Source organism: Doryrhamphus excisus, chromosome 8 (genome assembly GCF_030265055.1).
Source record: "Doryrhamphus excisus isolate RoL2022-K1 chromosome 8, RoL_Dexc_1.0, whole genome shotgun sequence".
Taxonomy (NCBI): domain Eukaryota; kingdom Metazoa; phylum Chordata; class Actinopteri; order Syngnathiformes; family Syngnathidae; genus Doryrhamphus; species Doryrhamphus excisus.
The window spans coordinates 18,504,334-18,520,692 of NC_080473.1; the positions used below are offsets into that span (position 1 = coordinate 18,504,334).

General features: G+C 41.8%; 1 protein-coding gene across 4 annotated transcripts in view; it reads left to right on the top strand.

The window, feature by feature from the left end:
• bcas3 (BCAS3 microtubule associated cell migration factor) overlaps positions 1–16,359 on the top strand; it is a 223,950-nt gene that overhangs the window by 32,784 nt on the left and 174,807 nt on the right. For all 4 annotated transcript variants that reach the window (XM_058079793.1, XM_058079792.1, XM_058079794.1 and 1 more), the window contains exons 14-15: positions 5,287–5,420; positions 11,407–11,734. In XM_058079793.1, coding sequence (XP_057935776.1) covers positions 5,287–5,420; positions 11,407–11,734 — 462 coding nt within the window. The remainder of the gene's footprint in view (positions 1–5,286; positions 5,421–11,406; positions 11,735–16,359) is intronic.

The following is a 16,359-nucleotide window of genomic DNA, read 5'->3' on the forward strand; positions in this document are numbered from 1 at the left end:
ACTTGGAAGATAAAGCGGTAAGTGGGTTAGTTGGGTGATAGATGCTATTCCTCCCTAATTGTCATGTATAATTGTGTGGTGCTATTAAGAGGTGGACTAGACCACTGTACTGCCAACCACTGGACAAACTACTACAGCAACTATGAGGGGTGTAACGGTACTAAGAAATGGGATTGCAAATACACGTACCCTTACACCTCCATTGGAAGCTGATAAAGTAGTATATCCCAGTATATCCCATTTCCAGTTACTGTGGGAGAACTATTTAGAAGGAGAATTGTCGAGTTTGTGCCTCACAAAGACGATGGAAGTGAACTACTCACCCCGTCTCTGACTGCCTATCACAATCCAAACATGTAAAAAGTTGTTGGACAATATTTCATCATCAAAAACACGGCTGCTTTTGGATCTTGGCATCATACCTAATAATCAAGTCCGGGATCTTTTAAGGATGAATGAAGAGGAGATGTGAAAAAAACAAACAGAGAAAATGCAGCTGTTAAAAGGCAGCTTTTTTGCCACTACACTTCTTCTGCGTCCCTTTAATTACACCACTAGGAATAGATCCACAGATCCACTGTAGCGCTGCAAAGTGCCAGCTGCCAGACTAAGAAGTGGCTTCCACTGGTTCTCTCTCTGTAGAGTTTCCAATACACACAATCCACTGGGGTTTCTTACATAAAACCTTCCAGCCAAACTGCAAAGTGATGGCCTTCCAAGCAGTCTGACTCATGTCTTTGTTTCCGACTCAACCTTTATCTCTATTTGTTTCTGCCATGTTTGACAACGGAGAGGACAACATGGGTTAGTCCAAGCCACTTCCCCTAATTCCTTCATTTTGAAACCAGGACCGATGAACTTTTTGGGTTGGCGTCCGATCAAATCATGAAGCCTCTAATTATGAGACACTTCACATCAAACAAGTCAGACGAGAATAAATCAAAACCTGAAGACAACATTACCTAACTGGTACACACTTCGCACTGCATCAACACTGTTCTTATTATCTGATAATGAATGATGTGTCTGTCGCATACTAAATGGATCTTTGAAGTGAACGAGCTGTCGTTTCCTGCTAAAACCACATGTGATTGCTCAAAATGCATCATTCCACCAGGGGTGCCCATTCGGTCCATCGTGACCTACCGGTTGATCCAGTCCATTGCATAAACATCTCTTTGGGGATGTCAGCTGGGATAAGCTCCAGCATACCCTGCGACCTTTAGGATACACAGCAGAGAAAATGTGGTTGGATGGATGCCTCACGTTACACCGGAGATACGACTTTCATCTTTTTTGTTCTGATTACGAATAAACTAATTCAGCAGTGATATGCCTGTATCTGTAACAAATGTTATCTATTCATAGCGGCGAGTTATGTCATAAAAAGTCAAAATATGTTGGCTTTTATATGTTTGGCAAATCTTGACAAAAGACAAGCAAAAACCGTTCCCTGAATGCTGCTTTTTGTTTTAGTTTTGCATATTTTTTCAATAGATTTTGTTGGTACCTTGGTTAGTGTATGCCCTATTTAGAGTAAAAAATGTATTCCAAAATTTTGCCTCGATTTGCGCACATTCTCCAGTTAGCTTACAATATGTTGTGCCTTATTGTATTATTAATATACCTTGATATATCTCGAGTCCAACTGTGTTCTTAATGTCTCTTTATCACAAAACGTCCTTTTCAGCATCCCATTAGCTCGCGATGAATGGAAATAGGAAGTGGAAGTCATTTCTGTCGCCCGTCTGTGATGTCATCAGCAGTTGGCTCTCAAAAATATTAACACAAAAGCACTTTTTATAGTTCTACATGCACAAAACAATTATCAATGCATATAAATAAGGCATGAAAAGGACAGATGGACATTGGAGGTTTACTTTTGACCCCAAAGACACAATGTGGCGGCAAGATCAACACGGAAAATAATCAAAATGTTGACACTTGCATCTTTCTTTGGTTCCATGTTGGCTTATTATGCAGCTCAAGTAAAACTAAAACAAGTATAATTGGAAACTATAAAAACGTCTTTTGTGTTAACATTTTTGTGGAACGGATTCAGTGGATTTACATTATTTCTGACAGGAAAAACTGCTTGTTTACCTTCTTGAATGGATTCATTACACTCGTCCTGGTTCCGCTGTAATTATAATTTTACTTTAGAAATTAATTGACACATATTTTGGAAATAAATGCATTAAAAAAAAAAAAAGGTAAAAAGCCAACTGGCACGCTGAGTCCCCACATGGTGCCCATTAAAAGTGAGTGACAGGAAGTGTTTATGGTGTCACGCTTCTACTTGGTAAACAACCGTTTTGTTCCTTTACTCTACCCAAAATGAAGCAAACCATGACCTTAAAACCGAGGTACGTACCAATCCTTCATTATGGCGTACCGTTGCACCCCCAGCTTTACATCCCTTAGGTTTAGAGTGTGTACGTTTTGAACAAGCATCTCCATGTACTCTTAATCACGAGTAAAGTAAACTACTTTTTCCACATGTACCATATTTTTCGGACTTTAAGTTGTACTTTTTCTCATTCTTTGGTTGGTCCTGCGACTTATACTTCAGAGCGACTTATGTATTTTTACTCTAAGCTTGTTTGCCAGTATCTGCTACCGACTTCATCCCTGTATCACTGAAAATGTACAACGCCAACATCGACTTATAAAGATAATTGAGAAAGACGGAACTCAGATGTCCCCAAAAACATATTCTGCAGATTACAGGCTGAGACTGTTAATATGTTAAATCAACATACCACTTATTACGTTAAATGGTGCCTATTTGGCCTGTTGTTCTCCATTTTTTATAGCTTGCCTTTATTGCTCTCTAGTTTTATAAAATACATTTACCCCACAAAATGTGACTTATAGTCCAGTGCGACTCGCATATGTTTTTTTTTCTTCATTGTGTATTTTTGGCTCGTGCGACTTATACTCCGGCACGACTTATAGTTGGGAAAATATGGTCCAATAACCATCAAAGTCTTCCCAGCATCATCCATCCGCACAAAAATATCATCTAGCTTGACTGCTGTTAAACGTACAGGGAAAAAAAACCAATAATATATAAACAAGCAATATTTTGGGTCACAGTAGGATCTGGCTAAATACATAGATGACCGTTGCCAACATGCAAGGAGTCAAGCACTTTCGATGAAATGTCCGAGATCCTTTGTTATTGTAGATGAGCCAAATAAAATAAATGTATTCATCAAAGGTACTAGATATTTAAGGATGGGATGATATCACATTTCTCATGTGCCATACATATGCATGTCATGCACACATTTTAAATTAAAGGTCATCCTTTCCAGTTAAGTGAATGCGCCTGCAATTTTAGTCGTGAAACATTGTAAATAACACTGCAACACCACGGACGTGCTGTTATAAATAGGACGTGTCAAACCCTGCCCAAGTAAGCCTCGAGTTTCCCCGAAACCCTCTCTTTTCACCCGCCAAGCGGCTGCGCTGCTTTTTCATTTGGCCTTCTTGTGGCCTAACCGACTGACGCCTCTCTATTTCAACAAGGCCACAAAAGCCCCAGACTTCAGGCACTCACACTCGCAACCGTTTCCAGCCTGTTGCTTTTTTGGAGCATGGACTCTGCCATTAGCAGATGCGAAAAGGCCGGCCCTGGTCACGACGTTGCGGCCAAGTTTCATCTGTCAGAAAGCCAGGCAGCGGCCAGACTCCCCAGCCGCCCGGTGGCTGAGCAAACCAGGAGGGAAGAAGAAAGCGAGAGTGCCGTGTGGGGGAGAGAGAGGAGGAAGCTCCCAGATAAACACACCACAGCGCCTCAGCTCCTAATCACCCTACGCTTCCGTTTCCACACTCTATAATTAGAAGGGCCCCGTCCCTTTTTTCTCAATATTCCCAGCTGATGCAAAAGCTTCTTGTGGCTTGGCACCTCATTTGAGGCGTTGCTTCTTGAGAGTTTGCAGACCGAGAGCTTGTTGGTAGTTATAATGCTGTACAACGGGGGGGTCCAAACTGTTTCCACCGAGGGCCACATACTGAAAAATCGAAGGATGCGGGGTCACATTAGTATTTTTCGTATTGGGAAAAAAAATTGCAGTTATGTATTTTTTGGACTGTTGGATCTTAAGGAGGGCGGCACGGCGGTCGAGTGGTTATGGGTATGAATGTGAGTGTGAATGGTTGTTTGTCTATATGTGCCCTGTGATTGGCTGGCCACCAGTCCAGGGTGTACCCCGCCTCTCGCCCGAAGACAGCTGGGATAGGCTCCAGCACCCCCCGCGACCCTCGTGAGGAAAAGCGGTAGAAAATTAATGAATGAATGGATCTTAAGGAGGGCGGCACTGCGGTCGAGTGGTTAGCGCATAGACCTCACAGCTAGGAGACCAGGGTTCAATTCCATCCTCGGCCATCTCTGTGTGGAGTTTGCATGTTCTCCCCGTGCATGCGTGGGTTTTCTCCGGGTACTCCGGTTTCCTCCCACATTCCAAAAACATGCTAGGTTAATTGGCGACTCCAAATTGCCCATAGGTATGAATGTGAGTGTGAATGGTTGTTTGTCTATATGTGCCCTGTGAATGGCTGGCCACCAGTCCAGGGTGTACCCCGCCTCTCGCCCGAAGACAGCTGGGATAGGCTCCAGCACCCCCGCGACCCTCATGAGGAAAAGCGGTAGAAAATGAATGAATGGATCTTAAGGAGCTTCTAAGTAGAGCTTCAAAATGCACAAGTGAGACAAAAGAGCAATTTATTGTGAAATGTGCTGTTCAGCCACTGACCAAAAGCTTAAGACCATAGCTCAAACCCCCCTAAAATAGAAATAGGAGTGAGTAATGAGTAGCTGGGCCATTCTTCTTAATCAGCTGAAACATGGCTTTGGGTATGCTTGATGCCAGTGTTTCCAGGAGGCTAGTGGGAATGTTGCTCCAGGTGGTGAAAATGGTTTCACGGACGGCATCCACTGTCTGGAACTGATGTCCATTTTGGTAAACCTCCCTTGCCATCCATCCCCAAATGTTCTCCATTGGATTTAGATGAGGGGAAGACGCAGGATGGTCCAAAAGAGTGAGCTTATTCCTCTGGAAGAAGTCCTTTGTGAAGTTTTGAAAAAGCCAGTCATTACCCCACAGACCAGGGCCTTCAGTCATGAGGGATGCCCCCCTGCAACATCTCCACTAAGCCGGCTGCCGTGTGACGCCACCACTCAACCTGACGCCCCATTGGTCCATTTAACGATCACAATAGACCCAAACAAACACATCATGCACATAAAAAAAACGAGATAATTGCTTCTGTTTTGTTTAGGGATGCTGCTTGTGACCGCCGACATCCTGGGTCATGATTTCCACGTCTTCCAGATCCTCACCCACCCGTGGACGTCCTGCCAGAGTGCTGTTCACCACCTGTACACGTTACACCGTGGGGAGACTGAAGCAAAGGTCTGACACACATTGCCACCTTTCACCTCACCAAGGAAGCAATAGTATCAGATTCTTGCCTTGATCGTAGTAATAAGCATGACGATGCAGTCTGATATCGTGCGGGCAACATGAGACCACTTTCTTGTGGCAGTTTTGAGTCATGACCACATGTAATACTTGTACAAATCTATTACACATTTGAGCGTCCGACTAGTCATTTACTTCATGCTCAAAAATCGATTCTCAAATCAAAATATCGACACTTTTAATACTCCACAAAACAACCATCATTTAATTAATGACAAAACATGATATTGCATAGGACTACTGGACATTATATACTACACTTGTCTGACATGAGAAAAACTCCTAATCTGATTCCCAGATTATCTGATGACTAAGATTATCCTTACCTCTTATCCTGTGGTGTGACTGCGAGGTGTGTTAAATCCTCGCCGTTCCGATGGCCAGCGTGGTGACGGAGCTGGGGTTTTATGTCACCCCGTGTTTGCGCGCCGCAGCACGTCATACATGATCGGAAAGCTTAGTTTGTTAGTAGTCGACTGATGTACGGCATTCCAGGATAGAATCTTAACTGTAAACATTAGTGTGAGACCAGTTGCAAATCTGTAAAGGCACACCTATGTACATATATGGTGGTCTTTCTGAAATGAATGAATAAATTATGGCTGCTGCGGTGCCTTGTTGGTCTATTATTAGTATTAGTCATAACATATTGAAATTAGGGATGATCAATATTTTATGCTGCCGATACCGACTCCGATAATCCATGAGTGAAATTGGTCGATACCAATAGGGATGACATAGATGCAGTGTAAATGTACTACTGGCTATATTAGGGGTCACCAAGGTTTTTTTTTTTCTTATGAGAGATACTTTTACAAAATGAAAACATTTATTTCCATAGCTTATTTCAAGCCAATATGCTTGGTTTACCAGAACATGAACAAAATGCTGGCATCCACAACTCACCTTTTCTATTTCACAATGCATTTATATCTAGTCTACTCGCATCTACTCACTGGAAACCTGAATGAAAAGCAGCCAGATCCGCTGCCTTCTGAAGCGCAGATTCAGCTGACTCCCTCTTTTAAGTATTTAAAGCAAGTATTGGCCAACATCGATACCGTCCTTTTTCACTGCCCCCCTTAAATAAATGGCTTGTGTCCCGAAATCAACATTTTAGAAGTGAAAAGACTCCACTCACATCTCCGTGGTTGTGGTGGATGTACGCCAGATCGCCTTTAGTCACCATCCGATCAGAAATGAGCCAACATGCAGCGTGGACTTTGTGGAAAGGAGGAAATTAACCCATTAGACAACTAATAATTAACAACAACTTAGAACAAGGAATAATATAAAGTGTTTTTTTCTGGCAATCTGGCTGTAGGATATATATATTTTTTTACTGTTCATTTTTTCTTAAGGAGGATGAGGAGGAGATACTGCCAAGATACCATCAAAGGTTCTCTTATTTGGCCATGTAGAAATGAAATTTGCAAAGTGCGCTGGTCACACCCCGTTGGCTGGTCTAAAAAATTAGAGCCCATTAGCTTACATACCATTACCTTAACACTGCATGAAGTCAGGCATGGCATGTCCCACATGATAGAGTGATAAAAGTTTTTCTCCCGTTCTGTGTGGAAGTGGTACGTTTGTGACTTATTACATTTAAAAGAAATAATTTAGAGACCAACTGGTTAGCTCGCTAGCTTGGAGGCGTGTTACCTCACTGACGTGCTAGCTTGCCATCTATACCAAGAATTAAAGTGACGGTGACTATAGGGATGTTATTTCTACAGTACACTAATAATGTTAAAAACACTGATAAATGATAAAAAAAAACAAAGTAATAATGGCTTTTGTATGCCCTAACAACAAAAGTATTCCATTTATTAACACTGAATCCTATACAGCGCAAATTAATTGATCTCAGTCACGTCCAGAACCTTTTAACCACTACAAAATAAGGGACTACTTTATCGACTACTTTCCAGTTCATACCGACAAACTCGTTATTTTGAAAGGACACACTTCTAAAGAAAATATAGTCCAACCAAGACAAATCATTCATTTTCAGTTAAATTCAAACACTGTGGGTCCACAAGGATTCCACATGGTTCAATGACTAGAATGGGTTTATTGGGGTGGGTTATGCAATCAAATGAGCATTTTTACAATGGAAAATGACTGAATGAAATATAAATGTTAGTTTTCAGGGACTATAGCAGGGAGACTTCCTGACCCATATTGATCCTCCTGATGTGTTTGCTGTCAGTCACGCAGTGTGACTTAGAAGTGCTTTCTCAACAAAAGCAGCCGAGGCCTTGTTCGGTTCAAAATTATCGAGTGGGAAAACACACGCACCCTCTCAGAACTTGCTGGTAGTTAATCTATGACCAAACGGCAAGTCTGCTGACTGGCGGCACACTGAAGCCGCTTTGATGTCGAGTTCGGTCAACACGGAACGCCAGCCTCACTGAGTGCCGAGGCCAAGGGTTACACACACAGGGAGCCGAGAGTGATAAAGTCTTCAGTTAAGTCGGTGGAGAGACGCCTTATCTGACGCTTCGTGGCCAACAACATGTGGCAGGCTGTCAGTCACCCGTGGTCGGGTAAACAGAGCTCCAGCTGATAACGGGGTCTGAAGGTGGGCAGAATGGAGATGGGCTTAAATCCCTCGGGCAAACAACGCTTGAAACTGGAATAAAAAAAACAAAAACTCGGTTCAAACTAAAATCTGTCGTAAGCTTGATTGACTTTACTCTGCCGTTGACTGACCTTGACAGCAGTAGAGTTTCAGTGGTCGGTTGATTGCAAATTTCCAAAGGTATTTTGAGGTGTGGGGTTTCGCTGATTTGCAATACCAACCGTCTGTAAAGAAACCCTTGGATTTCTTTTCAGGGTGCAACGGTAGATGGATTCATACTCAGATCATTGATAGGTTCCCACATGGTACCCAGTAAAAGAAGGAACAGGAAGTGTAAATGGACATAGACAAGTGGCAAGAAATCCTACTTTACTACAGATAAAACAGCCATTAACACTCTTCAAACTCTTACACATGGATGAGCCAAATTATGAAAAAGTGTGACAAATCGTCTTACAAATATGGTAACTTCCAATAATTCATGCACAGCTTTGGCAGGAAGTGCGCACCACACTTTAGAATCAGAATCAGAATCGCCTTTATTGTCATTGTATTGCATACAACAACATTTGAGTGCAACTCCACGGTGCATTTTGTAGTAAAGTAAAGTAAAAATAAGAATAAGGAAAAGGATAAAAAACAAGGAATAATATAATATAAATATAATATACATATATATTCATTCATTCATTTTCTACCGCTTTTCTTCACGAGGGTCGCACATATAGACAAACAACCATTCACACTCACATTCATACCTATGGACAATTTGGAGTTGCCAATTAACCTAGCATGTTTTTGGAATGTTGGAGGAAACCGGAGTACCCGGAGAAAACCCACGCATGCACGGGGAGAACATGCAAACTCCACACAGAAGATGATATACATATATAGAATAATAAAAATATAAAAGTGGCAGGTGCTGTTCAGAATAAGTGTAAATATATGTACATTAAAAACAATAACCTATGCAGTAACAAGATGTAGAATTGCAGTAACCATAATGTGGAATCTCAGTCAAGAAAATGTAGTATTGCACATATTGTACCTGAGTTTCACTTCAATGAATGAATCCTACTGCACACAAGCCCAGTATTGCACGTTTGAAGTATTATTGTACATAACAGTGAGGTGTGTGTTTTAGTAGTGCAAAAATAAGTAATGTTCATATATGATCGTTCATTGCAGTGATGGCTTTGGGGAAGCTGTGCTGCAAGGTAACCTTACTTGCAGTGGCATTGTTGACTTGACGCTTCTAACTGATCAAGACAGAGACACAGGAGGCTTCTCTTGTGTAATTAACCACAAGGGAGGCCAGGACTTCTCTTTCACTTGGTCTTCGCAAAGTGAAGAGTCTGGTATGCAAGTGTTTCCCCATTTACTGTCAGTGCTGAAGACAGTTATTACCTTGTCGTACCTGCCATGTCAGCAAGACCCGCAGATATAGATCTGAATCAGGCACACATGCTTGGCAACAAGTTCGGCCTTCCATACTTGCGTACCTCAACACATGTTCCCTCATTTTCCTTATTTTTCTTGTTTCAGTGTTACATCGGTCTTTTTCAACAACCCTGCATCTTTTTCCTTGCCTTTTGTGGGTCTTTTGTAGTCTTATCTGTCTGGGTATCTGCATGTCTGGCATGCTCAGGGAGATCCCATCTTGTCAAACATCTAGTCTCTTAGAGTCAGTGTTTGAGCAGTAAAATGGACTGCAGTTCCTCTAATCTTTGACAGTATAGTCGCTGGCTCCTCATTGCAGACATTCTGAGGACCAGATGCTAAACTTTCATTCATTCATTCACTTATCCTCACGAGGGTTGTGGGGGTGCTGGAGCCTATCCCAGCTGTCTTCGAGCGAGGGGCGGGGTACACCCTGGACGGGTGGCCAGCTAATCACAGGGCACATATAGACAAACAACCATTCACACTCACATTCATACCTATGGACAAGTTGGAGTCAACAATTAACCTAGCATGTTTTTGGAATGTGGGAGGAAACCGGAGTACTCGGAGAAAACTCACGCATGCACGGGGAGAACATGCAAACTCCACACAGAGATGGCCGAGGGTGGAATTGAACTAGGCTTTTCTAGCTGTGTGGCCTGCGTGCTAACCACTCGGTCCACCGTGCAGCCCATATGTAAAACAATGTTATTAAATTCATATATTTGTATACATTAAACCTCGGATATATCGGATTCAATTGTTCCCACTGGTTTTGTCCGATATAAGCGAAATCCGTTATATGCGTATACCAGAAAATGTCAGTTTTACGCATATATCGGATTTATATCCGGTATATGCGTAAATCGGATTTTATCCGTTATAAAAAGGCACTTCCTTGACTATGTTTCCAATGTACCTGGACGCGCAGGCAACGCTGCAAACGCTGCAAATGACGTCGTATAGCGGCCTGTCACGATTCGGCGAATCGGAGCGCCATGATGCGGCCATCCGATATATGCGAGGGAAATTTAATGGAAATGCATTAGAACGGGACTGGAGATTTTGTCCGAAATAGGCGAAATCCGTTATAAAAAATCCGATATATGCAATGAATTTTTATTGGAAATGCATTACAGAAAAATCTGTCCGTTGTGAGCGAATTTCCGATATATCCGAGTCCGATATATCCGAGGTTTACTGTATATATTTATATGTATTTTTCTAGGGTTGAGATCATGTGAGATTAAAAGATTTCTTGTGTCTCATGGGCTCATAATAATTTTGCCAGCTTCAAAATATTGCATGCCTGTTTTGCATCTCTCCTTCCCCCAAACAGGCAGGAAGATGGTTCACACTGTACATTGGTTTCAGCACCTTGGTGTGCTTGTTCCATAGAACAATGGCACGAATGGGGGCGGGGCCGTTAGCATACACACAGCTTCTTCTTAATGTTAAAGTCTGGTCTGGTCTGGTCGTCGTTGACCCATCCAGTGTATCTTCTTCTTTCCTTGGTTAAGGCTAAAATTTGCTACAGCCTCCAGTGTAGCATGATCTGAAAAAAATGTTGAACTGCTGCGATTGGTCGGTTTGTAGCACATGATTTCTGGTGCGCATACGACTTGTTCTTCCAATTAGTTCCAGTTGCAATAACACTCCACTTCTCTCTTTAACCGTTCACTCACAACGTAGGAAACTAACAAGTTAAAGAGTTGTGGTTGCTCGAAGAGTTGACATCATGTCAGGGGTGGCCAAAGGTGGCCAGGGGGCAATTTGCGGGTTTGGGTAAGGGCATTAAGGTTAGTGTCAGGGTTTGGGGGTTCTGGTTAGGGTTAGGGCACACAGTCGTGTCATTAATATTCATGCTGATGTTTTCTTTTCTTCATGTAGGTCCAGGATATGTGCTTCAGCCAAGACAGTCGCTGGGTGGCCATCAGCACTCTCCGCGGCACGACTCATGTCTTTCCTATCAACCCCTACGGTGGGGCACCCTGCTCCCGCACGCATATGTCCCCAAGGGTTGTCAACCGGATGTCACGCTTCCAGAAAAGTGCTGGCCTAGAAGAGATTGAGCAGGAGCTGAACAGAGTGGCTGCGTTTGGAAGTGTGGGTGGAGCCAGCATCGGAGGAAGTGGAGGCGTCCTGGCTGGAAGCATCGGGGGTCGTTGTAGCCCCATACCCGGTCTTTCAAGTAGTCCGTCGGGGTCACCACTGCACGGTGAGAAGCACAAGATCACACAAAGTATTCCATGAATTACACAATTACAATATTTAAGTGCGGCGGCACGGTGGTCTAGGGGTTAGCGCGCAGACCTCACAGCTAGGAGACCAGGGTTCAATCCCACCCTCGGGCATCTCTGTGTGGAGTTTGCATGTTCTCCCCGTGCATGCGTGGGTTTTCTCCGGGTACTCCGGTTTCCTCCCACATGCTAAGGTTAATTGGCGACTCCAAATTGTTCATAGGTATGAATGTGAGTGTGAATGGTTGTTTGTCTATATGTGCCCTGTGATTGGCTGGCGACCAGTCTAGGGTGTACCCCGCCTTACGCCCGAAGACAGCTGGGATAGGCTCCAGCACCCCCCGCGTGAGGAAAAAGCGGTAGAAAATGAATGAATATTTAAGTGCATCTCAGCTAGGTGAAAAAGCCTATTGTTTGCTGTCCATTTGCTACCAAACACATATTGATCCATCTTTTTTGCAGCGTGGTGATGATGCAACTACACAATAGAAGAGATCAAGTGTGGTCCCATTTTAAGATGAAAAAACGTGGCAGAAGTGTATTTTGTAAGAGCTCTGATTGTATCTCTGCCATTGAAATACATGATCCGCAACAGCCAGGAACAGAAAAGGCATCTCGCAATGTAGACATTTTAACGCTTGAACACATTTGCCACCGCGTTCACACACACAGTTCAGTTTCCAGTGTGAAAATTGTAAATATTTCATGGTGTTATATTTGTAAAAAATATTATTTTCATGAAAAATTGCATTTTTTTTGTTGTTTATGTTGTGGTATAGGTATTTTCACGACCATAGAGCGCACTGCGTTATAGGGCACGGCTTCAGTTTTTCATAGGGCGATACGCCCCGTTTGGCATATCGCCACCATGCTGGTCCCCTTCTTCTCCATAGTGTGACTCACCACGATGTCAAAAGTGCACCGCGTCCATGTTCGTGGTGTGGTTGGGCAGGATGTGTTTGTTGGCAATTTTCTCGCTGCAGTAGGAACGGAAGATGGCTAGCTTTCACTGTAATCCAATGGAAGTTGCTGTGCCTCCGTAGTCTTTGTCCGCATGGAAAGATGGCGCCGTTTCATGAAGCGAAAGCACCATGATGGACCTCCTTGAAATGTTCAATTTTCATTTCATCTGATAGCGTTACTGCCCTTAGTCAAAAGGTGTCTTTAGAGATGCTTCTCCTAGCTGTCCTTTGATTGGTAATCCATCGCTAGATTCGGTTTTCCAACTTGAGCCACCTCTCCTTATTTTCGCGGAAACTCAGCTGTGTTTTCTTGACCTGTCGGAGCTCATTTTTTAACTTCCTCCACTTGCAAACCATTCATTGATCTTAATTGGATTGCGGCCACTTGATTCACATGTTCTTCCGCATAGCTGATATAAAATCGACACCCTCACTTTTGTAATAATATGACTATATTTCCATAACACCATAACTTTTCCCTGAACCTAATCTTCTAAAAATGACGACTTTATTTTCTTTTGTCTGTTTCTCATGTTACGACTTATAATAATTACTTTTCTTTGACATTTCAACTTCATGCTATTAAAATGAATTTTTTTCTCCTCATAATATTGCAAGCTCATCTCATAAAATGGCATCCTTTTTTGTGTTAATATTTTGATTTTATTCTTGTCAAATGACAGCTTTTTTTCCCCAATTTCTGCTGTTACTTTTTTCCACCTATTTGAACGTTCTTCTTGTAAATTCATACATACATTCATTTGTATTTCATAGTACCATGACTTTCTAAAATTATTTTTTCTGTAATATTCCCCCCAAAAATATAGATTATATATTTTCTTTAATATAATGTTGTTTTCCCCTCAACATTCTGATATTATTCTTTGCATTTTTTTCTTATAAAATTGCTTATTGTTGTAAAATTTATTTCAATTTATTCAGCAACAAATTTTACATCACAATTTTTGCTACTGTTTTTTTTTTTTTTTAGTTTTCTTGTATTCTTAGAATGTGCTGTGGAAAAAATAGCAGCCCTCGCAAATGGGGTCAGGACCGCACTTTGAACACCCCTGCCCGAAACCTGTTTTTCGCCGTACTAATCCTAACCCCTAAAACGTAATCAGTTATTCAGTTATTGTAGATTTTTCTACTTCAGTGCTTCGGATTCTCTGCAGTGCTCCACAGCTGCTTGTGCCTTTTAGGCGGTGCAACATATTTGTTCCTGTGGCCGATCACAAGGCCCGCCCTTGCAATGTGGAAAGCAAAGAGAGGTGTTAAAAACACGGTTAGACGGGAAACTATGAATTCCCTTGTTGATCGTAGCACTTCCTCTCTGCTATTACGGTCTGAGGCCTGGCGTATTTGGGTTTGAGGTTTTTGTTTGATCTTGCCTTCCTGGTGACCCGGTGCTTCCCCTTTGCCAGTCATGTCATGTGGTAAAAGCACTGATGCCAAGGAAGCATGACCTCACCTCGCACGTACACGTACACGCTCATGCTTTATGTCTTTCCCACATGCTTATCACCTTCACATTTACGGTAGGAAGAATCAGCACTTGCAGTGTAATACAATATCATCCAACCTGTGTGCTCCTCACTTGAACAATAAACCAAAAGCCATTGACATTTTTCAAACATCGAGGAGACAGGAAGTCGTCATTCCATTGTTTTTCTTTGAGGGACACGAACAGGCCTATCATTTAACTTGGCCACATTGAATCTTGTACTATTCACACAAACGGTATTCCTCATCTTCGATTATTATTTGTATTCCAATCTATTTTGATACTTAAAATTCATCCACAATCCTTACGTAAGGCATGAACTCAAGTCTTTCTATTTTCTGTGCCTTCTAAAGATATAAAAACACATAAAAGGCAAGGAATGGGACATATCTATTCCACCTAGAAAGCCCGCTATTAAAACACTTCCATCCATCCTGTGAGCATGTAGTAACAGGTACATCGATGATAACACGGAATACTTACACTACTTTGGTCACACAAAGCATTAGCAGAACTTTTCAACACTAAAGTATATTGATGTGATTTACAATGTAGCCACGCTAATCTATATACCAACAGAAAAAACAGAGGACCAAAATCATATGAAATACATTATTTTTTATTTTTTTTTATAATACAACCATCAAAATAAATGATTAACACTATAAGAATGTAAACTTTATTGACAATTCACACACGGTTTTGTTTACAAACATTGCATGCAAACATCGCCTCAAATGACTGAAGTATCGGAAGTATTTATTTTTATTTGAGTATCAACTTTAAACCATGAAGAGCTGATATCAGAAGTATCAGTTATTTCAGTATCGATCCATGTTTACTTCTTCATCGCTCATATAGTTGTTGCCGGCTCACTACCCTGCATACCTTGCGGGCACTCGTAAATAACAGTTTTACGTTGCGTGTTATGTTTACTGCTTAGTTTTGCTGCCCGATTTTTTTGGTTGAGAAAATTGTAATTTGGAGCCCAATTCAAATCATTCCACATGTTCAGCTTATTCGGGACCTGATGGCTCACTAGCCAATGACACCCCCCCCCCCACACACACACACACACAAAATAAAAAATCCCACTTTTTCTGTAATGGCGAATTGGAATTTGCCAGAATCTCCATATTTCACATTTCTCAACTCATTTAAACAATTCTCACATCGAAACATCAGCTCATTCATGAAATTTGCAATAAGAATTTCCCACATCCCAAGAAAAAGTCAATTTTCCCTGAAATTACACATTTTACTAAACACAAATTTCCTTTCACCTTAAAAATTCTTACTTCCGTATTTCCAAACTGATTGATTCTATCATGAAAACATTCACCTGATTCAGGCCATTCCTTTTTTTTCTCCATTGAAATGGAAGTCCTTCCCATTCAGATAACAATTCTCCACATTCCACAAATTCCCACATTTTCATCTCACTTCAGAATCCACACACAATTTCTACACAACCCGTCTTCTCTAGCCGACAAAGGGTTTGCAGTTCCGTGACACCGTTGACATATTCTCTGTTGCATCGCTTTAAAAACACACCACCAGATGAGAAATCTCATGTTTACAAAGAATATTAGATATTCTGTGCTTGAAGCAGTTCCTTGAAATGAGTAGTGCTTGTTTGTCAGGATGAATTACATGTTAGGAGCCTGCCTGTGCACAGGCATGCAGTCATGTGTTTTAGTGCAGGGATCATCCTCTGTGTGGCGCTGTGTAATCACCATTGCCTGCAGCAGGTCACAGTTGGTAATGGGAGGAGCAAGAGTTGTTAGTGGCCTTGATACAAATGGAACAACACAGACAAGAACCCACTTCACAGCCTCCTACAAGAATGGCATCTAAATGTATTCATTCCGGCTAGTTTATGAAATGTTATTCTCAATGCCGGGGGGGTGTCCAAACTTTGTCCCCATTTGGAAAAATAGAAGGATGTATGTATGTGAGAGACACTTTCGTCGTCTTTATTTGTCTTTATAAATGACACAAAACCAAACATGCTAAACAGTTCATATAGATGACTTCAGACAAAATAGATTTGAAATAAATCCATACATACATTTCCTGGTTAGCCAAATAATGTAGAAATAAATGCATTTTTCACTGTTTTTTTGTCAAATAATGG